At 42.5% G+C, this 27,277-nt stretch overlaps 1 protein-coding gene across 1 annotated transcript in view; it reads left to right on the top strand.

Moving 5' to 3' along the window:
• The window catches only part of FAM135B (family with sequence similarity 135 member B), a 1,130,658-nt gene that overhangs the window by 1,035,265 nt on the left and 68,116 nt on the right, over window positions 1–27,277 (top strand). Inside the window, exons 11-13 of the mRNA XM_069220795.1 lie at window positions 1,959–2,114; window positions 16,892–16,965; window positions 20,500–20,654. Coding sequence (XP_069076896.1) covers window positions 1,959–2,114; window positions 16,892–16,965; window positions 20,500–20,654 — 385 coding nt within the window. The remainder of the gene's footprint in view (window positions 1–1,958; window positions 2,115–16,891; window positions 16,966–20,499; window positions 20,655–27,277) is intronic.

Below are 27,277 nucleotides of genomic sequence, written 5' to 3'. Positions count from 1 at the left end.
AAAATACAAAACTGCAGTACATACCAAATCAAAAAGCAACATAACCTACCACAAAGCACACCTCAGCATAATCCACCACAGCAATTGAACAATGCAACTCCAAACCAAATCACAATGAAGCCACAGCTAAAACACAACACCACCACCTACCACAAAAACAAAACGTTTGCGTGGCTGTCTTGTTGTGTTAAGCCTTTTTTCTAGGCATAGATTCTGTTATGTTTTTAGGTTATTTTGTGGTTGTATTGGGATTTTGTTATATTATTATTTTGTGCTGCTGTTTTGTTGTTTAAGTGAAATGTGGTGTTGTGTCAATTGCAGTCTATCTGTTTAAAGATCCACAAAAACTGTGTCACCCATTATAGCCACCGCATATCTAATGTTGAGAGAATGTTAAATGGTACTTGCAAAAGTTGCTTCTAAGGGTATGTCTGCCAAATGTTCCCATATCACCTATAACACCTTTAGCCAGTTCCAACTTCTTTATAACAGCAGGTCGAGTTCTGGAGCTTTTAATTTCACTTTTAGCATTGCTAATTATGGCTGATATTCTACAAAATGCAAAATGCTTCCCGGAGGTGCCACAAAAGACGGTAGTTTTTATTTATTGAATCCCTTACATTTGTTTGGAAGCTGTTGCCCCTTGATTTTCATTTCTGAAATTGGTATTCATTATTGGTGTGTTAGCGTGGATATTGTTAACAGTATTGAAAACAAGCATTGCCACAGCCAACAGGTCTGGCCTTTGGAACCCGTTGGCTTTGCCAATGTTTTTACCCAAGCAGCACAGCATCCCCTTAGAATTGTCTTTGACAGGCGGTATTTACTGCCTGTTTTACATTTTAAATCAGACTCTTGCAATATGGCATACACACCTTTACCAGAGGTTTGGGTATCATTTTTGCAGTTAGATTCGAGCAACATACTAACCACCTTACAAACTACTGTTTAAGAAGATAGGGCTTTAGTATGAGAGAAGAGGATAGACATGCCTGAATTAATACTGCCCTGCCCAATGAAAGCAGCTCTGCAGGAACAGCCCATCCCTTATTCGAACCCTGCAGCGCTACAAGGGAAGCATGTGGTGATTCCCGCAACCATCATCTCGGAATGCCTAGGGCTTGAAGGTGGGTTGTACCGGCTGTAAATGGTAGTTCCGGCCTTGATATCTCCCCTTCCAAACTACAGGCATCCGTAATGTGGCCTAAAGTGGAACTTCAGTCAAACAATCTGCACACAAGTGATGCCACATATGAATTTAACCACAAACAACAGCAGAAAATGGCTGTGTAATGGTCGAGGGGGACATAATACAAATGGAGGAGGGCACGAAGGGTTGATGATGGCCAGCCAAATTACAGCACAGACAAGTAGAAGGTTAGTGAGAAAACCTGGGAGGACACGCTCGGAGTCAGCAGCAGCGAGGTGAGGGGCACGCGTTGGGGGATCAAGGTCTATTAAGAGTGTATGTTGGGTTATGTTTCTCCATAAGGTAACCTTTCAATGCATTTGGTTACCCGGGAGGTATCGTTGCAATGAGAAGTGGGATAAGGAGCTCGTTTGAAATATCAGAGTAATGCACAAATTACATATGACAACTTCATAAAATGTGCACCATTCTGATGAAAAATGTAACATGTACATTTGCATTATACATAAATTAGGGATGTGCACAAACTGATGATTAGGTACATAGAATACTGATGCACGTGTGCACTTCACATATTGCACCGGTACATGTGGGTCATGGTGCATTTCACACTCAGAGAGAACAGGTAAACATCTGCCAAGAAACCCTTTAGTCAATTTATTTCAGATTTTAAAAATTGCCTCCATTGAGTATGTATCAATCCTATTGATATTTAGTACGTTTTAATTCTGTTGGTGTTCATGGTTAATTGATGTAAATGGACCGCTGTATTCGTAGACGAAAAATAAAACCAACTTTTTTTCTGCAGATGAAGGCGAACCCAGAAAAGATCACAGATCAAATAAGCAAAGATGTGACATGGCTTTGCTCCCAGCTATTCACACTGTGGACCCAGTTCCTGGAATCTGTAACACTGCATCCTGAAGTCACAGAGTACCTAACTCAGGAACACCACACCTTAAGGGTGAGATTGAAGGAAATGTGTGAGCAATTGCTGCATTGGTGCAGACAGGATGATTGCAATGTTGAGGAAATCATTGTATTTATTTTATTGATGTTAGCTAAACAAACTGAAATAGCGTACTTGAATGATTGTAATCTGTGTGAAAACAGTGGGTGGGATTCACAGTTTTCTCTATGAACTTTGTCTTACTGCAAACGTAGGTGGGAGTTACACTTGCGTATCCAGGCCTGAATCACAAAGAATGTTCTTTAAGTAGGTGAGTCTTATAGCATACGTAGATGTGAGTTACAGTTTTCCAGGCCTGATACGCATCTTCAACCAGGAGCAGGATCCTACTCATAGAAAAAGCTTTGGGAATCAGGTCCAGTATATGTTCTGTCATTATGTGAAAATCAGTATGCCGCATTAGTATCAACTTCAGAATATTGTGTTACCAGAGTATCGTGGACACAATATCAAGGAGCAACATATCTTGAAGGTGAGTCAATATAGGTAAGTGTAGGGTACTTTACTTAACTCAGCATATATATATTGACAATATATTTTTCATCAAGGTACGTAGACGTGGAGTCAAGAACAGTAAATCTATCCTTACCTATACACACTTACCTTCTCAATATTTTGCTCTTCTGTCCTTTGCTTGTGATATTTTGGTAGCACGAAGTCTCTCTTATTGATTTATCAACATACAATTGTGAACATCTTTACCCTCTTACAAAGAAAAAACATATCCCTGGAAAGAAATGCTAGGAACACCACAAATATGAGTAATGGACCACAAGTGACATCCACAACTATGGGGAGCATTTGTGAAAACTGAGGGGCAGATTTAAGCAAAGTGGTGCTGCATCCAGTACAGCGCTACTTTCCTTGGGGTCCTTAGCACCCCACTACCACTACCATGGGTGCACCGTATTTAAAATACAGCGCATCAAAGCAGAGGGTAGGGGGCAATAGCATCAGAATTTGTGATGTTATTGATGTACTGTTCAGAGTTAGGGCCAAACTAACACCCCCCTTGCATACATTATGCCTGGAATAGGCATAGCGTTACACAAGGGGGTTACAAAGTGGTGCAATGTGTGCATTGCGCCACTTTTTAAATCTGGCACAGCGATTTCGACCTCGATGGCCCACATTAGCGTAAAAAAACAACCCACCAATGTGGAGCAAGGAGTTGCTAGGGGCTCTTAAATATGCCCATGATTTCAGGGTGGTGGGGTGTCACGCTTCGCTAAATAGAGCAAAGTGACATATGTAATCCTGTGTAACGGTTACTCAGTAATGGGTCCATTAGATGGACTTCTTGATCATATCGCCAACAGGCTGGTGGTACGAAATGCCACATTTTGTCACACCGCGGGGACCGGGGGTTCACCACCATGGAGGTCCCGGCGGTCGCAATCCTGTCGGCTGGTGGTAAGGGGACTCGCGGGGCCCCTGGGGGCCCCTGCACTGCCCATGCACAGAGCATGGGCAGTGCAGGGGCCCCCAGGCACAGCCCCATCACGATTTCCACTGTCTGCTTTGCAGACAGTGGAAAGTGCGACGGGTGCTGCTGCACCTGCCGCACCGCCACATTGCTGCCTGCTCCATTAGGAGCCGGCTGCAAAGTTACGGCCCAGCGTGGATGTTGAAATGCGGCCGGTGGGTTTGCGTTTGAGGTTCAACCTTGGCGGGCGGCCTCCGACACCCACCAAGGTTGAAATGAGGTCCTAAGTGTTTTATTGACTAAGCCTTTATTCATACAAAGTTAGTACAGCTCTTTCTTGTACAATACATTTTTTAACCTGAAAAACTGCACTATTTCAGAAGTTGTATTGCATCATATAAGCATGGTTATTATTGTATTGAGTCATTCTGGATTGGACATTTTAAGGGATTTGCAATCGCTAATTATGAACTAAGGATGGACTGACACAATCATGCTTTGGTCACTTATTTTAAATTGAGACCGCATATTCATTCCAATTAAAATACCAAGCTGCTTTGGAGTAAATTCGAAGGAATATATAAAACATTCAGTAATTATGTGAGAATATGTGATTTTCACATTTTATCTTATACTATCTCGTAATGTAAGCCATTCATTTGGAATAGTAGCGCTCAACTCAAGTCATGCTTCTTAAACTAATAAAAAGCTGTATGAAATTATACTGACTACAGACCACCGCCAACCAAACCGAGAAAAAATGCCTCTATTATGTGAACAATGTGCACTCAATTGAAGATTTGTAATCATATAGAGATGTGGATTGAAGGTAAGAAACCGCTGAGCAAAAGCAAAAAAACATTTAATTTAGGGCGCTAATAGAACCACCAAATGTATATATATATTATTAGGAGTCAGAGGCGGTAAATTCCGTATAACAGAACAAGATCTAATCTAAGTGACTTTTCCCTCAATACTCCAGTTATGCTACAGGCGAGATACTCACATAAAAGGAAACCCCTAGGCTATCACTATGAGTAGCCTCATTTTACCAATGACCCCGAATAAGATTACGGTAAGTAAAAACAAAGCACTGATAACATACAATCATTGCACACAACTAAATATATTTATATTTAAAAGTGTTAAATACTATTCATGTTAGCAGTAATATCTTAACTAAAAACCAGCTGTGATAATCATGAGTAGATCACATGTTATACACTCTGCAATCTTAGGGTCAGCTCAGCCTCACCACACCCAGTTGTTGCAATCATCTGCACATGATGCCAAGCCGCAGTAGATATATGACCAGATGCAGCTATCACATACCCCAGGTTAAACCACTGTATGGTCAGGTGAGGCTTTGCGGGCCCAGGTAACATTACACAGCCCTAGGTGCATTCTCAAAGGCCAAGTACATCCTTGTTAGAAATTGGGTTCCTGGTTGAAAGAGGTATGCACCCTGATCAAGCAGGAACCACAATCCTAGTCAGAGTAAGTCACAAACACACCCTAAATAAACCTGTGCTCACCCTCAGGTAGCATGGCACAGAGCAGTCATGCTTACCTTAAGAGGCAATGTGTAAAATGTTTGTGCAACACTTCAAACAGTAAATCAGTGAAAACACCATAAAAGAAGATACCACACCTCATTAGAAAAATAGAATTTAATTTAATAAATAAAACAAGATGAAAACGACAAATATAGAAAAAGTAGAACATGAGAAATGAATGTTTGAAGAATAAAATGTAAAATAGCAATTAGAAACAAGAAGCACCAACCTAGGATATCTGGTCATGCCAGACAGGCAAAATTTCTGAAGTTCACGCCGACTGCGGTGGAGAGAGGCTACAGCGAACCAACATTCTAAAAGTGACATTTTCCGAATTACTATTTAAAATCCAACTTCACCATGAGTTGTGATTTAAATTTTTCGTTCCAGAAACACCAAACTTGAAAAACCTATCTCTTCCAGATTGTAAGTTACACTGAATGTTATCCTATGGGAAAGACAGGCCTTGCTGTTGTGAAAAACGACTTTGAGAGTTTTTCACCACTAGGGCATGTACAACTTACAAGTACATGTCCTGTTCTTTAAAACACATTGCACCCTGCTCTCGGGGTTGTCCAGTGCCTACTTTAGGGGGGGTGGCATACATGTATAAAAAGGGAAGGTTTGGGCCTGGCAACAGGGTTACTTTTCCAGGTCACCATGGCAGTGTAAATTGGACATACAGGCTCCTCAATTGCCAGCCTGCGTCTTCGTTAGTGGCTACTTAAGTGGCACAATCAGTGCAATTTTATTTTCCCACACAGAAGTGGCTTAAAAGACCACTTTACTAGAGTGCAGTCACATATACCCAGGGGAAACCCTATTGTGGATACGTTCATTATTTGTTTTACAAAGTATGCCTCATGTAAATGTGTAGTCCAGCACAATCTAATCTGCTGTTTCACACACCATCAAATATCCTCATATTTCTTTGTCTAATAATTTTATATATTGGGGCAGTGTTCGACCTGACAGCCTTAAGATGGTCTCTCCCCCACCTTTTTGTCTGCCTCCCTCCAATTTCTGACTTTTTTTGCTGGTTTTAGGATTCTGTGCACTTTACCACTGCTAACCAGTGCTAAAGTATGTGTGCTTTCTCCCCTAAAACATGGCAACATGGCACCCCAGTTGTCATATTTAATTTACTTATAAGTCCCCAGTAAAGTGCACTACTTGTGCCTAGAGTCTATAAATTAAATATTACAAGTGGGCCTGCAGCACTGATTGTGCCATTCACCTAAGTAGCCCCTTAACCTTGTCTCAGGCCTGCCACTGGAGAGTCTGTGGGTGCAGTTTTAAAGTGTACCGGTTGACCAGGCAAGATTAAGAAGTAACCCCTAATGACAGCTCTAAGTGAACCGCAGGGCAGGGTGCAATGTATTATAAAGGCAGGGCATGTACCATTAAGTCTTACATGTCCTAGTTGTGAAAAACTCCCAAATTTCTTTTTCGCTACTGCAAGGACTCTCTCTCGCTTAGGATAACATTGGGGTTACCTTATTACATCTTATAAGTGTAATTCTGAAATTTGGAAGATATATGTTTGTCACATTTAAAATCTCCGGATTTACAATTTAAAATCACAACTTGTGGTACTGAAGCCACGGGATTTGTTATTTCCCCCTCGGAGCAATGTTCTATTGTGGAGGTGCTATGCTGATGATTTCCTCAATTCTGTCTCCCCAGCCTTAAGCCAAGAGTTTTCAACTATTTAAACTTTACTGTTTTAGGGGACTTTAATATCCAATTAGACAATTCTATAGATCATTTTATGCTAAAACTATGTGACTCTTTTGCTGACCTGGATCTCTTTACATCAATACTGTGCCCTATACATAAGGTAGGCCACTGTACAGTATTGATGCTATTTTCTCCAATATAAAGATGGAGACATGTTCAGAACATTTCCATCTTCCTTTTTCATGGCTTTTGTCAGCCTTGAAAAATTAAGGGAGGCCTAGACCATGCCAGTCGTACTGTGCCTGGAATAAAGTGGATATATCTTTATTGAAGAATAGTCTTGACTCCACCAAGCCGACACTCTCAGTGGATAATATATCAGATGAGGACAAAGTCACACGCTGATTAACGGAGGCTGTTGATATAGCCGCTCCAGCTGTTAAAGCAGAGACTATAAGACAATCACAGTCCACCCGCGGGTTCACTTGTGAACTGACAGCTGGGCAAAAGGCTTGCAAAAGGTTAGAATGCCTTTGGAGGAAAGAATATGATACCACTGAGAAGGGCTGTTATAAAGCAGCTCTGAGGGTCTGCCTGAAATTAGCATGTGCTGCCTACTATTCTAATCTAATTGATGAAGCTAAAAATAATGATAAGGAAATGATTTAAATTGTATCAGACTTTACAGATCCAACATGTGTTTCACCCCCTCTGGAGACAAGTTTTTTTTACTGCTCTCAATTAAACACTTTCTTCGTGGATAAAATTAAAAAAATACAGGACAATGGGGGTTATTCTAACTTTGGAGGAGGTGTTAATCCGTCCCAAAAGTGACGGAAAAGTGACGGATTTACCACCAGCCGTATTACGAGTCCATTATATCCTATGGAACTCGTAATACGGCTGGTGGTATATCCGTCACTTTACCGTCACTTTTGGGACGGATTAACACTCCTCCAAAGTTAGAATAACCCCCAATGTGTCTGATACATCTAACCTGTCCCCTTGAAGAATGAGAGACAACTAGTTCCTAGAGCAAACTACTCTCTCTACCATAAATGAGTTCAAAGGCTTTTTTCAAACAAACAAAACTAGTTTGCACTCAATACTTCCCTCCTGTTATTGTGCAACTGGTTGGGGACACACTGGCTCCAATGTATCAGGAGCTTTTTGCAATCTCCTTATATTCCGGAATAGTTCCCCCTGCTTGGAAAAGGGTGAGTGTTATTCCTGTGCTAAAGAAATCCAATGTGGACCCAAACATAATGTCTAACTTCAGACCTACCTCCTTGCTTCCTGCAGTCTCTAAGACTATGACTATCAAAAAATACCCAGCTCATGTCCTTTTTGGAATCCTCTAAACTCCTCCATTTTTCCCAGTCTGGCTTTAGGGCCCAACACGGAATAGAAACTGCACTTATGGAGATTACAGACTCCATTATGTTTGCTTTGGATGTGGGTCAGAATGCCGCCCTAATTTTGCTCAATCTCTCAGCAGCTTTTGACATGGTCTTGCATGAAATTCTGTTACGTTGTCTGGCCCATATCGGAGTTGAGGGTAATGCCTTGGCTTGGTTAGAATCCTTCTTAGAACAAAGGGAACACACTGTCTGGCTTAAGCCTTTCCTGTCTGAAGCCAAACTCATTAAGTATGGTGTGCCTCAGGGATCTGCCTTGAGTACTACTCTCTTTAATATCTATTTGACTCCATTGGCATATCCTATGACATCCACGTAGTTTCCTACACGGATGACACCCAATTACTGCTGACTTATAACAATAAGCCAAAATGTGGATTGGCTCAAGAATAACTCCTTACAATGTAACCCAAGAAAGATGGAGATTCTGCTCTTTGGGGCTGACTCCTTACCCAGATGGTAAGGAGCATGGCCGCCTTGCTATATCACACATCCTCCTCCCACTGAGCTGGCTAAGACCCTAGGGGGTCTCATTGACACTGGTCTGTCATTTCATTGTCAGATTGATGCTGTGGTTTAATCCCCATGTTGGATTCTGAAGATGTTAAGGACATTTCTCAAATTGTTGCCATGGGATGCCCAGAAAATGGTGGTCCAATCCTTAATTATGTCAAAAATAGATTTTGCCAATGTTCTCTACATAGGCCTTCCAGATTCCAGAACCTGGCAGTACGTTTACTATTCAACTTGCCTTTACATGCTTTGATCTGTCTGTACCGGAACCAGTTACTGTGGTTACTGGTAAAGAGAGGGATCATTTTTAAGTCCTTACTTTTGCACATACTGCTTTCTACAAAACTGGACCTTTACACCTGCAAAAAAGGCTAACCGCTTATTGTCCCCTGAGATCCTTATGCTCCCAGTCTGCATGCCTTTCGAATATCCCCCCCAACCAGAAGGAAGAAATGGGGTGGCTCCACGTGCTCTGTCTTAGCTACCAAATATTAGAACACTCTTCCCCTCCCTCTCAGAAATATTTCTGAGAAACTTAAGTTCCAAAAACAACTAAAAGCCCATTTGTTTAGGGATTAGGGGTGTCTCCTGTTTTTGTTGGTTAGCTTCTGTCCTCAGTGCCGGGGCACTCTAGTAGTAGTTGCACGCTTTACCAAACATGTCATTCATTCCTGGTGAAGTCAGATTTTAAATAGCATTTCTGAAAATGCTAATTTTAGAAAGTTGGCTTTTTCTCAGTTTAGCCATTTGGTGCCTACTGCCTGACTCCCTTATATTCCTGGGATGTGGTGACAGCTGGGCTTGTGAATTCCCTCTAGACAGCCAAACAGCGAGCGTAGGTGTGACTGATGAGCCATCAACATCCTGATGGGCCAACCTGGGCAGGATTGGTAGGAGGGGCTGACATTTACACCTGAAAGGGCAGTGCCCTGCCATAGACAAAGAGTTGCATACCCGCTTATACAGGGTCTGGAGCCAGGGTAGGAAGAGAGGGCCTCGGTGCTATTCAAGGACCCTTCTTTGAAGTCTACCCCAATTCAAAGGCACAACGATCTACTGGACCCAGGGTGCCAGAACCTGAGTGCCCTTCTGGACCTGTAGATTCTCTGCCAGGAAGATGGACTGCTGTCCTGATACAAGGACTGCCACTCTGCTGAGCTGCTACTCTGATACTACTGCTTTGCTGAGCTGACCTGCGGTCTGCTGCCCTCTGTCCTGGGAGTGGGAAGGACTGGACCTGCATCTCTCTATCCCAGAACCAAAGTAACTCCAAGGGCTTGCTGGCTTGCCTCCTGTTCTGAACTCTCAGGGACATCAAAGACTTCCCTTCCATCTACAAACAGCACCTGGACTTTACGTGCTGTAAGTCCTGCTCTTCCAAGTGGTGCCACCCTAGTATAGGGCCCATGGAAGTGAGTTTAGAGTGCTGCAACTTCCAGGACCAGTCCATTGCACTCGGAATCTCCTCATCACCCCGGAACTACTGTGCTGCTATTACCACATGTAGAAGATCGATGTATCGCCCCGCCAGCGTGGACTGACCTGGTGCATCGCATTCAGAACTGCCACACCTGGAACTGGCGCATCACACCCGGACCTGACACATCACAGCCATTGTGTGGAGAATTCCAGTGTAACAGCCCTACTGGGGGAGGACCAACGGCACATCTCCTGCTGCAACAAGGATTAAGGAACTGTTGCTCTGTGGGCCCTTCATGGGTCCTGTAGCCGGCCTGCAGTCCATCACAAGTTGCTTGAACTCTTGACTTTGTCCCGGTCCAGCATGACCAGATATCCCCTAGGCACTCCTTGCTTCTAAGGGCTTCTTGCACATTTAATCTTTAAAAATTCATATCTTTACTTTTATTTATTTGATTTTTGTCACTTTGGTCTTGTTTTGTTCATTAAATTAAGTTTTATTTTTCTAACCTGGTGTGGATTATTCATGTGTGATGTTTTCACTATTTTACTGTTTGAACAGTTGCACATGTAGTTTAGACATTGCTTCCTAAGTTAAGCCTGACTGCTCTGTGCCAAGCTACCGGAGGGTGAGCACAGGTTAACTTTTAGTGTGTATCTGACTTACCCTGACTAGGACTGTGGTTCCTGCTTGGACAGGGTGCATACCTCTGCCAACAATAAACCCAATTTCTAACATGCAGTTATTTAGTAAGATGTTGCAGATTATCTTATGCAGCCATGACCATGTTTAGCCTAACTTTTCAAGTTGCAACCATACAGGTTCTGATGTGATCTTTTCACACCACCATTCCCTTATTGGGCTTTACCCCATGTTGCTGAACTGGTATCTATGCTGGAAATAAGACAGACTACCAAAACATTGCTTTGAAGCATAATTTCAGTGCTCTCTGCTCCAGCTTCAGCAGTGGAAACATCAGGGTTGCTGTAGAACAGCAACTGGAGTAGAATGCTTCCTGGATCTGGTCACATTTTCTCCATTGTCTCACACTAGCTAAAGGGCATGGATGGCTCAGCAATATGGTTTCTTCTACCTGTGCACAATATTTAAGCCCCCTCCTCACTCAGGGCATTTGGAACAGAGGAAGACACTAACACACACTAAGCATCCTCCTCCAGTGTTGTTCTCCTTTCTGGTGGCCTTACCTACTGCAGCAATTCCGGGTGACATAGAAGAGTGAAGAAGTCTCATTCTTTGTTGCACCCACAGTAGAGATCAGGAGGAGAGCAAAATGAAACAATGAGATACCTAATAGCCTACAGATGCCGGTGTTCTGTTCACCCTTACCACAGGAATTATAGAGGGAGTCTTATCAGGTCCTCCTTTGGACCCCAACGTCCTCTCTGCTCTATGATTACTTCAGTGACCATAGTAGTCAAAAATGGAGTCGCATCAGTGACACAGAGATTAATACATGTTGCAATTACTACAGGCTCCTGTGTGTTCTGTTGGCAAGATCAGATGTAGTCTAGAACAATTCATGAATGTCTCATACACCTACGGACAAGCAGATGCACCCCCCCACCACTGACAAGCAAGCATTTAAGGACAGTTTTAAAAACATATGGTTGGAAGAGAGTAGAGTATATGAGAAAAGAGAGGTTGATATGAAATTAGCTTTTGATTTGCAATAGTTACAATAGTTGCAGTCTACTTGAATTTCATCAATTTATTTGACACCGTCCTAGATGTAACCATCCGGAATATACATATAACAATGTAAGAATACCTGTCTCAAGTACAATAAAAATGTGGTAGTAATGAATAAAGTCCTTTTGTAGGTGTGTGGAGGCCATCACTAAAGTCCTAATGCCTAGTATTTTTCCTCTCCTAATGAATTACATTGTAGAAGTTGTCAAATGTAGAATATGCATATCAGCCAGATTAGTTGATGTCATCGAAGTTGAAGAGATGTCCTAAATCATGAAGAGTCGTCAGAGAGTGGCAGAGTAGCAAAGCACAAATATACGGACTTGGAATTAATGCAATGAGGGGAGGACTACGAGATGGGCATGGAGCTTTACCAGCCATCATCAGAAGAATTGGATCTTGTAGACGTCCTGCCTACAGTCCCAGTGAATTCAATCAATGGGTCTAGAGAGTGTGGTGGGCCAAGGAAGTATTAGCTGTCACCCTATAATAAAATAGTGACTTTTATTTATAGCGCTTCATAATGCACCTATGCCATTGCTGTGCACTGTAGATAACATTTGGTACATTGTCCAGTTTGTAGTAGTCAGTCTATCAAGCTCAGAAGAATAGAAAGCTACATCTACTTTGCTAAAATCATGTGTTTCTCCTTACAGATCTACGCCATGTTTAGTGGCACCGTTCACCTCGTTAGGTGCTTCACAGAGGCATTCTCTTGTGTAGCTAGATGAATGATGCCCTGACATGCCAAGATCCTGCATGCACTTTTCAAATCATTCCCAGAGCCACCTTTGAGCGACCTGCGAAAATTATGTTGAACCTGTCTCAGAATTTGGTGCAAAGATCAGAGAAAGGCAAACGAGGACAAACCAAATGGAAGGAGTCTAGAACAAGAAATCTGACGAAGGGGAATGAAATTTCAATTTAAATACTCTACCTGAGGGAAGAGAAAGTGCATATATTATAAAGGGCGGACATGCAATAAAATGAAAGGTTTGCACGTGACGTGTTCCTTGATCCACTCAGAAAATTGTTATGTTCCAACATGCCTGAACTGTGCCTATGTATAATAGTCCAGGTGACTCACAGACTTACCTTCCCCTGTGGAGCACACACATCTTGTGGGTTATGCGTAAGAGACCATCTGCAAATGATAATCTCCGCGTGAGCAGAGGTTAAACATTGCGGGGCATATTTATACTCTGTTTGCACCGAATTAGGGGCATATTTATACTCCGTTTGCGCCGAATTAGCGTCGTTTTTTTCGACGCAAATTCGGCGCAAAACTAACGCCATATTTATACTTTGGCGTTAGAAGCGTCTAGCGCCAAAGTATGAGTAAAGAGCGTCATTTTTTTGCGTGAACGCCTTCCTTGCGTTAATGAGATGCAAGGAAGGCGTTCCCGTCTAAAAAAATGACGGCGACGCAAATGCGTCGTATTTATACTCCCGGGCAAAAATCACGCCCGGGAGGTGGCGGGTCAAAAAACCCCGCATTTGCGCCACTATTTAACGCCTGGGTCAGGGTAGGCGTTAAGGGGCCTGTGGGCTCAAAATGAGCCCACAGGTGCCCTCCCCTGCCCCCAGGGACCCCCCTGCCACCCCTGCCCACCCCAGGAGGACACCCAAGGATGGAGGGACCCACCCCAGGGACATTCAGGTAAGTTCAGGTAAGTATAATTTTTTATATTTTTTTATTTTTTTTGTGTGGCATAGGGGGGCCTTATTTGTGCCCCCCTACATGCCACTATGCCCAATGACCATGCCCAGGGGACATAAGTCCCCTGGGCATGGCCATTGGGCAAGGGGGCATGACTCCTGTCTTTACTAAGACAGGAGTCATTTAAATGGCGTCTGGGCGTCGAAAATAATGGCGCAAATCGGGTTGAGGCGATTTTTTTGCCTCAACCTGACTTGCCCCATTTTAAGACGCCCTAACGCCATTTTCCCCCTACGCCGGCGCTGCCTGGTCTACGTGGTTTTTTTCCACGCACACCAGGCAGCGCCGGTCTGCTTGTGCCGGCTAACGCCATTCCATAAATACGGCGCCCGCATGGCGCTTCAGAATGGCGTTAGACGGCGCTAAATTTTTTTACGCTAAACTGCGTTAGCGCAGTTTAGCGTCAAAAAGTATAAATATGGGCCTTAGTGTCATTTTTTTTTACTCTAATTCGGTGCAAAACTAACTCCATATTTATACTTTGGTGCTAGACCCCTCTAGCACCAAATTTATGGAGTTAAAGTCATTTTTTGAAAGTGGAGACCTACTTTGCCTTAATGAGATGCAAGGTAAGGCGTTCCTGTGCAAAAAATGACTCTATGGCCTTAACGCCATATTTAGGGGCATATTTATACTCTGCGGCATATTTATACTCTGTTTGCACCGAATTAGTGTCATTTTTTTTTACTCTAATTCGGTGCAAAACTAACTCCATATTTATACTTTGGTGCTAGACCCATCTAGCATCAAGGCCCTGATTTAAACTTTTTTTGCACCGCATTAACGTCATTTTATGACACAAAAGTGGCGCAAACTTACAAAATATTGGCCCTTATTTATACTTTTTGCTGCAAAACTGCACTAACTCAGTTTTGCACCAAAAAGTTTAGCACCAGCTTGCACCGTTTCTGTGCACCAGCTGGGCACCATATTTATGGAATGGTGCAAGCCGGTGCAAAGGGTAGGCTAGAGTTTAAAAAAATGACTTTAGTCGGGTGGGACTGGCAGTATGGAAGAAGAGGGTTTAGCACCAAAAAATGGCTTTAGGCAGGTTAGAGTAAAAAAAAATGACTCTAACCAGATTAGCGTCATTTTATGGTGCTAAACCTACCATGCCACATGACTCCTGCCTTAGAAAAGGCAGGAGTCATGCCCACCACCCCAGTGGCCAGCACAGAGGACTGGGTTCCCCTGGGCATGGCCATTGCACCCGGTGCCATGTATGGGGGCCCATTTCAGGGCTTCCTATGGCACTTTCAAAAATAAAATGCACTTACCTGGGATGGGGTCCCCCATCCTCGCAGTCCCTCTAGTGTGGGTGGGGGTGCCCCTAGGGCCTGGGGAGGGCACCTCTGGGCTTATTCCATGGTGTTCCACCATGGAAATAGGGCCACAGGTCCCCTAACACCTGCCCTGACCCAGGTCTTAAAAAATGGGGCAAAGCTAGCTTTGCCCCATTTTTTGACCCCTCCTCCCTCCCTTGCACCATTTTTACATGGGAGTATAAATATGGTGTTAAGGCCATAGAGTCATTTTTTTTGCACAGGAATGCCTACCTTGCATCTCATTAAGGCAAGGTAGGTTTCCACTTCCAAAAAATGACTTTAACTCCATAAATTTGGTGCTAGACGGGTCTAGCACCAAAGTATAAATATGGAGTTAGTTTTGCACTGAATTAGAGTTAAAAAAAAATGACGCTAATTCAGTGCAAACAGGTTATAAATATGCCCCTTAGCGTCAAAAAATGATGTTAATCTGGTCAGAATCATTTATTTTGACTCAAAACTGCCTAACGTCATTTTTTTTTAAGCTAGCCTACCCTTTGCACCGGCTTGCACCATTCCATAAATATGGTGCCCAGCTGGTGCTAAAAAATGGTGCAAGCCGGTGCAAAACTTTTTGGGGCAAAACTGCCTTAGTGCAGTTTTGCACCAAAAAGTATAAATAAGGCCCTGCATATCTCGCGCGCCCACAGGGTTAGGAAAGATGTTTCCCTGAAATATTTATTCTGATCACATCTTCTGAAAATGGGAGGGTTAGGTGGACTTTTTCTCCGATTTTTTCACCTTTGTGTGCAATTTCTGCATTTTTAGATGCACACATATGTTTTTAAAATGCGTTTCGAATTCGCAGCTGTGTGGGTGATCGGCTCGTTTGCAGTGCACTTCACAGATCTCTCCTCCGACGCTTCCCTGTCTATGCAAAGAAAATTTCAAATATATAAGTCACTTATAGATACAACTTCCTCTTCCATAAGTGAGGTGTTTTTGTGAAATGGGGCTGAGTTGTGCATGCGTAATTTGCGAATTTGTACAAGCTCTCTATAACCGACAACAATACTCTGGATTAACATTTGTAAGGCAGCCTTAAAGCAATTCACTGGCTCCATTCAAGGCAGTCTAGTTCAGGTTCCTGTGCACCCCCCCTTACCCCCACCTCACAAATCATATCGTGGCAAAGGCGTGGCATACCCACAGAAACGGGTACCACACTACGCCCTACCCAGAGCCCTTGCTAAGCATCTGCCAATCGAATCAGCAAGGAATCACCAAGGATCATTCAGATCATAAACGGACCTAGGATCCTATGTTTGAAATCAGCCTATTCTGACTTGCATTAAACAAAACTAACCAACCTTTTCAATCAAAAAGTTCTTCACTAAGAAAAAATACCCATCCACCTGAACTCTATCTCACCCAATAATACATCCACCGAGTCCTATAAAGTAACCCAGAAAAGATAGTACTTTATAAAACTTATTAATAAACGCACAAATAAATAAACACATTAATAAATAAAATAAATGTTAAAATGCTTGCCACGTCACATTCACGCGCCCTTCTGTGCTGTTTAAGAAAGAGGTGACATTATAGCGGACGCTGCAAACCCATTCTCAAAATGACTAATTAATTTAAAATCAATTATCTACAGTATGTGTAAGAGGTTGGTTGTATCATGCACGTACACTGTTTTACAAAGGATTTCGGCACACCACAGGTTTAAAAGCGATCTCCCGGGATGTATTTTCACATTGGTGAATTCATTAATGCCGACCGGACATATTTGGCAGTTTCAGCACAAATGGCGCGAGGGTCCACACACTTCCACAGGTAAAGGAGTTGGTGTTGCCCTTGTCAGTGGACAATATGATTGCAACGCAAGAGGTGAAGGAAGGCAGTACTTATTACAATTTTATTGTGCAGCATATAGAGTATATACAATGTATAGAAAGAAATCGACTCACCCCAAACCCCCATTAAAATATGTTTACAGTTTAGTACTTTAGGCTGTGTGACTGAATAAACCTGTTGTCTTGTTTTAAAACCAGGTCAGAAGATTCTCGGAGGCCTTTTTCTTCACAGAGCACCAGAAGGAAGCAGTGCTGACGTTTCAGGAGCATCTGTAAGTCTCTTCTCGATGCATTAACACTGGGGTCCCATATATATGCACTCGATTCCATGCCTACATTTCGGGATAGCCTCGGTTTATGTACAATGAGTCTAAACTGAAACATTTTACATAGTCAGAGGTAAAATCTTCCATAGATTCAGCTCTCTTAGCTCGACTTTGGGTACATCTGGAATAAAGTATATGTATTAGAGTTTTGAGGGCATAGCACTTCCGAGATGTGATAGTACCTCCGGCATATTGAGACCGACTAGGCACCAGTGCGAAGTGGAAAGTTGCAGGCTGCTTATAAAGGTTAAACAGCAGTCAACACTTTTGAACCATGTGGCTTCTGTGAATTAATTTTGCAGGCCAGATTTCAGAGTAATTAATATAAAGAGATGGTGCTATGTTGTTTGGGAACGAGCCTCAAGTAAGCAGGCTCAGTGCATTTAGCAAATACCACAATACCTTGAGCTCAGATGATCACAGGCCAGCCCTTCCCTCAGGGCTCATTATTTTCGAAGCAACGCTGAGTATTTGAGCTTATCAGAATACAACATGAAATTATATTTGCCTTTTTTGTGGTTGCAAAGCCTGTGATTTTTGTGTTTCCGTGGCTGGGCGACATTCAGAAGACTTTGTACCTCATTCTCCAAATTATTTTGTCTAATCCATACTGAAGTGGGTTCTGCACCTTTTTCAGGTAATGCTCTACTGTCACCAGCAACTTAGTCAGGCTTTAATAGTCTGTATCGCCATGTAGCTCAAAACATGCTCAGTGGATCCCCACCCACAGGACAATACTTGGGGACTTTGCTTTTTATTTGCACACTTCCCACTTACCTTGAAGATGATGTATGTCAGGTTGGATTAAATATTCCGTGTGTAAAATAAATTAAATGAAAGGAGACTTCATCTTAGATATTGTGACCCTCATTCTAAGACAGAGGGGTGATATCGATGCAGTTATTTCCCACTTTAATGGCTTCATCTATCAATAGTTATGTTTTGCTCATATTATTAGTACTTATGTATATGTATATTGTGTTTCATGAACAAATTAAGCCATGCCTAACACATTTCCACATTTGTAACCAATACATGTATTCTTGTCACTTAATTCCAGTTAAGTTTAAGCACTAGAAAACAACCAAATAAAATATAACAATATAATCATATGATATTATCAGCAATGTAGTACAATCAAGTGCATAGAGTTATTTAGGAAGATTTCATAATTCTTTTTAACTTTCTATTTGTCAATCTGCAAAGGTATTGACCAGGAAGTCTTGAATGACAGCATGGTGAGTGATGGAAAAGCAAAGCAAATGTCTTTTCTTTCCTTTTAAGTAAATAAATAAATACATAAATAAAATAAAATTAAGCAAAACCACTGTTTTCTGTCTGCATCTCTAAAAATCTAGCAAAATAAAAAACCGGGTGCCTTGGCTATGAAATAACTGCTATGCAATGGGGAATACCATCGGAAATCCTTTCTACTACATCAGTCTTGGCATATGACTCAGAGATTCCAGGAACAATTTTCTTTGGGATTGACTAAAGGCCGGGGGCAAAGTCTTTCCCAGAACGATGCAAGCACCTCATGTAAAATTGCCACATCCCTCAGACTTCCTGCTGCTGTCTCTAACAGGACGTACAGCTGAATCAGGAATTGTGAGGCACTCCTAATTGAAGCCACAGGCTTATCTGTTGACTTGCCAGTTTCCAAACAACACATATAGGATCACTAGTGCTTGCTGATCTGAGAGGTAAATCCCCCTTTTTAATGGCGAACCTCTGGTCTCCTGGTTAATTTGACGTTGGAGAAACAAGTAATTTCAACAGCAGCTTATTCAACAAGTCGATGGCAGCACTACTAAGTGTCACACATCCTGTGTTCTACTTACGCATTTTAAGTCACTGTATTGCATTACCACAAGTAAAATGGTTGCCAAGCAAAGCAGCTTATTAAAAAGCTTAGTGTATTACCTCTTTTCATGCTTTGTAGTATCGTCTCCTTTCTGTGGTGAGACTACAGTGACCCACACGGGGCAGGTGGTGCACCACAGCAGATGGATGTGCTAGCAAGTTGTGGCGGGACCGGCTGTTTCACCCACAATTGAACTGTATTTGTTTAGCGCAGCGTAGCCTGACCTGGTTGTCTCCCTATGGAATCAGTTGGTCAGTAGCAGTACACACATGCATGTTAGTGTGTGGTCTGCCCACCACAACGAGGTTAACTACTGCCTGGCAGCCAGTGCAGTTTTCGTGCTGATGAAAGAAGCTTGGGAGCCACCTCAGTAGGGCACACCAGGTTTGTCCACAGAGGGAGACACAAAGAAGTGTCAGAATCACAGCAAGGATGTTCTCTACAGGAGACCCTGATATCATGTAACAGCTACTGGGCCAGATTTACTAAAAAGTGGCGCAGTGCAGTGTTTACCCCAGCGCCGGCGCTAAATTTAGCTGCCAGCACCAACACAAGCAAATTGCACAATAGTCCAAGGGTGTCTGTGTTGAGGGGATTGATTTTTTTATGTGCAGGAACGTGTCCCTTCCTGCACATAAACAATCTACAATGGTGATTTGGCACTTCTATGTGTGCTGCATAATGCAGCACCTATAGAAGTACCAAATTGTCATTTTTGAATGATTGTTTATGTGCATAAAAAGTGACTTAGCGCCGCCTTGTAAATGTGGTGCACTGCACAGCCACACCAGAGTGTCACAAAAGGTGATGTTTCAGTGGCGCTAGAGCCTTGTAAATCTGGCCCACTGTTTCTTCGAGGCTCGATGGTGAACAGAGCACGTATTTTACAGTGGCAGGCACAGATCAGCACCAGAGCAATATCTCAGTCTGCCAGTAAGGATGGTGACAGGGCCCGAGTAGGGTGACAGAGAGGCAGGAGTGGCTTTTATTTGCACAGCTCTAGGTTGTCACTCAGTGACACACGCAAGAAGAAAGAGAGTATGAGTGATGTGCTGAAGAATAACCATTATTGAAGCACAGCTTATGCCATCAGTGGAATACTGTTCTCTACACAGAAAGGCAAACTACACTAACAACCATTCTGTCCCACGATAAAGGTAAATCTCAAAAGGCGTCGACTCCTATAATACACGTTCATTCACATCACTCATCTATGGAACATTATCAGTTTAAATGATGCTGCTTTACAATGTAGCATGATAACAAAAATGCACAGAGAAATATACCTTTTTAGAACTAGGCTTCATGAATTATGTCCGATTTACTGCATATTCAGTGCAATGTAATGGATTACAGTGTATTATTTCTGAAATCAATATTATAATATGGACAGAACGCGCAAAAAAATATAATTCAAAGTGTCACACATAAGTGTCACACACAAGGCATGGAATGTCACACATAACTGCGCTCCAAAAGTGGAAATGTCACACATATAGGAAGGGCAATGTTGGCAGCTACCGGATGAGCTATTTGTGCATCAAATCCACCTTGCATGCTTTTTTATTCATATTTCAGAATTTGTTCTATTTTCCCCCTTCACACTTAACGTACAGGATCCAAAATCAGAGCCAAATTTCAGCAGAAGTACGAAATTCGGAATACCTCACCAGCATGCCTCCGCTTCCCGCCGAATGCCTGGAAATCGATGGAGATTGGAACTCTCTTCCTATTATTTTTGAAGACAGATATCTTGATTTCTCTTCTACAGGTCAGTTAAATAAAAGTTCACATCTCCTTCCCAAGACTACTCCTCTTCCATCTGCTTGGGATTTGAAAGGGCGCATTTTGTCCACACGAGGGAGGGATAGCATACCACCTATTTTTTGGGAAGAGATACATGCGTAAGCCGTAAGCGGAGGGCATATGGGACTGTTAGTGTGTACTCAATTGGAAAATCCTTCCAACAAAAATATATTCGTACGTTTGTTGTTTTTCAATGCCGGCTAAAACATCTTATTTTCGGGACAACTCAGTGAAGTTACAATATACACCTCTAGATGGCAGCATTGTGTTAGAATCAATCATGTGATAACATTTACTTTGGAAGATTCTTGGTTTACTCTGGAGTATTGTCAGTACACTGTAAACCTAATTAAAACAAACACAACCCTATACAAAGAATATGGGGACCGATTTATTCCGAATTTGCGTCACTGGGTTTTCATCACTTTTGTGATGCAATTACAGCACAAAGTGTAAGGATGAGATTTAGGGGCATATTTACAAGCCCCTAGCGCAGAGGTCTTCAAACTGGGGGGCGGGTCCCCCTATGGGGGCCCTAAGTGATCCTAGGGGGGCGCCAGACTCTGACCAAAAGAAGCATTATACAGATAACAGGCTTTTGTTTTAAGCAGAAGCATGTTATTGCATTTAAAAAAAGGTAACAGTACTTAACTGCAATGTTTAAATAGGCATAGACTTTTTTAAACATTGCCATCTGTTAGACTTTTCATCCTTGGCGTGGTCTCCCTTAACTTTTTGCCTCTGTTCCCCAGGTTGTTGATGTGTGCTGTACTCTGATTTTGCTGTTTTTATTACTCTGGGCACTTTACCACTGCTAACCAGTGCTAAAGTGTAAGTGCTCCTGTTTAAAATGTGTACGTAATTGGTTCTCAATGATTGGCATATTTGTTTTACTGTTAAGTCCCTAGTAAAGTGCACTAGAGGTGCCCAGGGCCTGTAAATCAAATGTTACTAGTGGGCCTGCAGCACTGGTTGTGCCACCCACATAAGTAACCCTGTAATCATGTCTCAGACCTGCCACTGCAGTGTCTGTGTGTGTATTTTTACACTGTAAATTCGACTTGGCAAGTGTACCCACTTGCCAGGCCTAAACCTTCCCTTTTCTTACATGTAAGGCACCCCTAAGGTAGGCCCTAGGTAGCCCCAAGGGCAGGGTGCAGTGTATGGATAAGGTAGGATATATACAGTAGTAATGTGGTTTATATGTCCTGACAGTGAAATACTGCCAGCTTCGTTTTTCACTGTTGCAAGGCCTGTCTCTCTCATAGGATAACGTGGGGGCTACCTTTATATATGATTAAAGTGTAGATTCCCCTAGAGAGTAGATGGACATGTGGAGTTTGGGGTCCCTGAACTCACAATTTAAAAATACATCTTTTAGTAAAGTTGATTTTAAGATTGTGCGTTTGAAAATGCCACTTTTAGAAAGTGAGCATTTTCTTGCTTAAACCATTCTGTGACTCTGCCTTGTTTGTGGATTTCCTGTCTGGGTCAGTTTGACAGTTGGGTTGTTTTTCACCTCGCACTACACAGTGACACAAAGGGAGCTGGGGTGTAACCTGCGTTTCCTGATTAGCCATCTCTGCTAGGACGGAGGGGTGGAGTGGTCACTGTCATCTGAAAGGACTGTGCCTGCCTCTGACAATGCAGACTCCAACCCCCTGGTGCGTGTCTAAGGCCTTGCCTGGGCAAGGCAGGATTTAACAAGTAAGTGTGAGTCCCCTTTGAAGAAAGGTGACTTCAAAGACTAAAATGGGTATAAGAAGGGCACCCAAATCTACAGACTTTAGAAACACTTCTGGAACCAAGAGGAACCTCTGCCTGGAGAAGAGCTGATAGCTGAGGAAGAAGTGCTGCCCTGCCTGTGACTGTGCTTTGTGGAGCTTTCCTGCAGTGCTGCTTCTGCCAGAGTAAGAGGGCAAAGACTGGACTTTGTGTGCCTTCCATCTTGTGAAGAAATCTCCAAGGGCTTGAGTTAGAGCTTGCCTCCTGTTGTTTGAAGTCTCAGGGACAGCAAAGACTTCTCTCTGCCAGCACCTGGAGTCTCTGGAGAGACTCCTGCCCGACAAGTGGTGCCCTATCAAGTCCCTGGGCCCTTGAAAGGAAAGCTGGTGGAAATCCAAGGAAATCGACTTCGGACGACTCCAGACCGACGCCGCTGCTGAATCCGGTAACGCCGCCTGCACCCGACGCCGTGACCTTCGCTGGAATGCGACGCTCTTCGCAGGCCCGATGGCGCAGCAGCCCCGCTGAAGTCCGCGACTCCGTGGAAGTCGCCGCACCACGTCGAGACCGACGCCGCTCGAAGTGCGTGGATTCAATGTTTCGCACAGATGCCGCGATCCCCGACTTCGCGCATCGGCTTGTTTTCACTCTTCACCAAAGGTACTGTACTTGGGGGTCTACACGACTCCGTGTCCGGCGCCGATGGTGTCGGCTTGTTGTGAACGACTCCGTCACAACGCCGTGTTAACATCTCATCTAAGCATTTTTGTTTCTAAGCGCTATTTTTGAGTTTAATCTTTAAAAAATCATAACTTGACTTGTGTATGTCGGATTTTTGTCATTTTGGTCTTGTTTTGTTTAGATAAATATTTCCTATATTTCTAAACCGGTGTTGTGTCATTTTGTAGTGTTTTCATTAAGTTACTGTGTGTGTTGGAACAAATACTTTACACCTAGCGCTTTGAAGTTAAGCCTACTGCTCTGCCAAGCTACCTAGGAGGTAAGCAGGGGTTAGCTGAGGGTGATTCTCTTTTACCCTGACTAGAGTGAGGGTTCTTGCTTGAACAGGGGGGTAACCTGACTTTCAACCAAAGACCCCATTTCTAACACCATCCTTATCAAATAATTGTGAAAAATTCTGAGGGGGGCCCAAGGATTTTTATTTTCCAGCTGGGGGGTGCACAGCATTAAAAAGTTTGGAGACCACTGCTCTAGCGCCACATTAGCGCAGCCATCGCATCATTATTTTATGTTAAGGGGGGCGTTTGACACAGATAGGCCCACAAAATGGTGCAGTGACATTTACAACATTTCACTGCACCATTATTTCCTTCATTTTTAACACCAGCTCAGAGCAGGTGTTAAAATTACATGCCCATTTTAGTCAATGGGCCTCCCCACGCTTTGCTGCACTGGCATCTAAATGTTTGATGCTGGTGCAGCAGAGCGCCACAATAGCGTAAAAAATGTTGATGCCATTGTCCTAATGACCGCAATGGTGCACCGTATTGTAAATATGGCACAACCATGGTGTCGTTAAGTGGGGCAGGGAGGATACAAGAAAAGTGGTACATCAGGACCCTTACTAACCAAAACAAACTGCAATTTGCTGTGGATAGTTTTTTGCTTTACCTAAAGGTGACTTCCATGGGTGGTGCAAGGGTGTTACCAGCCATGACCTTTGGGATAAATCCCTGTCTACAAACATTTGTTGACACCAATTTGCGCCAAGATTATGTGCTTCCTAGGGGGAGACATAACAAGGTGAAATGTTTGAGTTTCTCCTTGTTTTTCCAACTTTGCATGTGTGCTGCATTTTGCAGCACACAATCAAATTGGGAAAAGCCTTAAAGCTAGAACCCCTTCCTGTACAGAACCTGTGCTTCAGAGGACACACACAACCTTGCACTGTGATTCAAAAGTGTGCATGCTGTACCTCCCTTTGACCCAAGATAATTTTGGTGCAGCATTGCCTTGCATCAAAGAATAATACATCTGGGCCATGATCCATGCCCAACAATGACGGGACTGCATTGACCTGAATGTCCCACTGCCACTCAGGTGAGTGTAGGAAAAAACACAGACAATGCTATATTCATGACATGCCCTTTCCTTACTCCGGGACTCCTGTGCTAGGACTTTTTGGATCAGGGAAAGGTGAAGGAGCATGGTGGCCTAAGACAATGAGGCAGGGCTGCCATTGTGCGTTAAATGTATAGCTTCCCAAATTCTGCTTTTTGTAAACTTCATCAGCTTTATAATTAGCAAAATTTACAAACTTTAAAAGATGTGTGATTTTGTGAAAGGTCCGACTTTTCCATTTTAGAAGTCTTAAATCTACATTTTTAGATTAAATGCTTACTTTCATAATATCAGGTTGTTTAAATTGAAAAGTATGTGTAATTTCACATCCATGTTTTATCCTTTATGTTTCTAAATTATAGTTTTCTTGAAGAATGGAAAGCATATTTCTGAGACGTCTATGACATTATTATGTTGAGTAAATTTTAGTACATGTAAATGAACCCAAGACCACTTCAAATCATTTAGTAGATGAGGACCAATTCAGTCTTGCCCCTACAAAACAGGCATTATGACTCTTCCCACTGGCCTGCATCCTCGCATGGTCTTTTTAGGTCTGGAGCTAGCCAAAACCTTCAATTATATAAAATATGAATAATATACAAACATATGGAGGCTTTCAGCCACCTCCCTTTATCCATTAGTCTGTTGTTGACACATTCAGTGTTTGCGACTGCACACATTGGGCAATGGGTTAGCCTACTTAAGCCACTGGTTAAGTTCACTTTGACTGATTGGATTTTGCTCTCTCATAAGAAGCATGTCCGCACACTAGCTAGTCCCCTTCAGTGACAGTAGTTTTGTTTTTACTTTATAATGACTTTATGTTGCCTTTGTGTTTAAAATCTAATGTCATAGCAGGGCACTGATGCACATCCCTCTTTATCAGATACCATATCCTGCCAATTCCGTTGTGAATTCATTTTGGAGTGTTGTGTTTTTCCTGGCTGCATGCCAGCAGTCCATTTGAAACTGTTCTGTTGAAAGTTATCCTCACTTTACTTTTTTTCCTTCCCCCTACTTTCCTAACTTCTTTCCTTAAATCTTTCTTTCTTTCTTTCCAGCACATGCACTACACGTGGAATTCCTGGAAAAAGCCACTTTCCCGCAATACCCCATTGTGTTTGTAGTTTATTCATGCTTTATAAATCAAACACACATATACAGAACTTAACAAATACGATACAGCCAACATTAATCCACTGGCATCAGAAAGTGCACAGCTCGACTAAGTTTGGTTGTTGTTTTTCTTGCTGATATAGTGGTAGACTTACAAGATCTGCAAAGTTAACGGTTGAAAAAATCACCATATGTAGAACTAGCTACACGGGTGGCAGAGATTTCTCAGACAAAGTGCCTTTGTTTTCTGCTTTGTTAGGAACCACCTAAATGGGAAACACTTTGGTGGAAAAACCTCCAAGGTCCATCAATTCTGGTGGAAATTCTGTGCATGGGGTATGGGCATACAGCTCAAAGTAGGCATACTCGATACTCAGTACTTCTCCTTATTGTAAGTTTGGGGTATTTCCCAGAATGTGGGAATCAGTGCACCATTTTCGAAGAATTCATCCACTATTAGCGTATTCACTACATAGGTACACTAAAAAAGGTGCTTATACTTACGATGCATTCTGTTCTAGCACAATTTTCAACATCAGACTGAAAATCTTTAAGCCTTTGCAGGACGGTAGCTAAAGTGAGATCCAACCAAATATAGCCAAGAAAAGAGTTCCACAAATGGGTAAGAAAGCTAGTGAAAGATTGACTGAGTCTATAGAGGACATGTGATTAAAGACTCCCATGTCACTTACATACTGACAAAGGGACATGCTCATGATTTCTACCAAATCCTTGAGTCTTGGCTCAATGAATAAATTGGAAGCCATTGGTACAAGAATGCCTCTCTGCGAAACTGCAGAAATAACTTTGCCAAATTATAGGAGGTTGATTTGGCTGTCCCCATCATAACCATTTAAGATCTTCAGGAATGATGAGAAATGAATCACTATAGGCATTTCCAAGCTCCCAGTGATTCCATTTCTGAACGCTGGTGAATTGTACTGACTAGCACTCTGCGATCCCAGAGAACCTACAAACAGGCACCGCCGGAAGCATTTGCACACCTAGAAGACAGCCCTTTCTGAAACTGTCCTGGAAGTCAAACTGGTTGGCGCAGGACGATTCTAAGTCCTAATCAATAGTGTTTTTTTTGGGAAAACGTAACACAATCCTATGCTGACCATATTTGTTGAATTCCACGAGGAAACATTTTTTTACCATTCAATATTAGACTAAACCAATTTTTGACAGACTAAGCCAATTTATCGACAGAATTCAAAAGACAAAGGGGAAAATAAATAATATGGGCTCTCTACAAGTAAATATTACATCTCTTGTTGAAGTCAAAGCGGAAAAATCAGACTAAAATAAGGATATCTTTTTGAATCCTAATAATGCAGGACACAAATCAATCAGTTAAATGAGGAAATCTCTAGCTACAGACGCTGCTTACAGAAGTTTACAGTTCAGAGCTGTGTAATTATAGCAATTACATAAAAAATTAAAAAATTTCACACATATTTTTGGTACATTGGATTCAAGGTTTAAGGGGTCACTTAGACCCTGGTAGACTGGACTACATTCTACCCTGCTGGACTATAGCCCTTATTTAGAGACATCACTTGCTTGGTGGAGATATCTATACTATCAGTTGCCACTACATTGGCACCTCTGAAGGCATTGAAAGTTTGCTGAGAAGCCATCATGTTTGAAGTGGCTGCT

This window comes from Pleurodeles waltl, chromosome 2_2, assembly GCF_031143425.1.
Source record: "Pleurodeles waltl isolate 20211129_DDA chromosome 2_2, aPleWal1.hap1.20221129, whole genome shotgun sequence".
Taxonomy (NCBI): Eukaryota; Metazoa; Chordata; class Amphibia; order Caudata; family Salamandridae; genus Pleurodeles; species Pleurodeles waltl.
The sequence above is the reverse complement of the archived record's forward strand: the minus strand, read 5'-3'. Positions and strand labels throughout refer to the sequence as shown.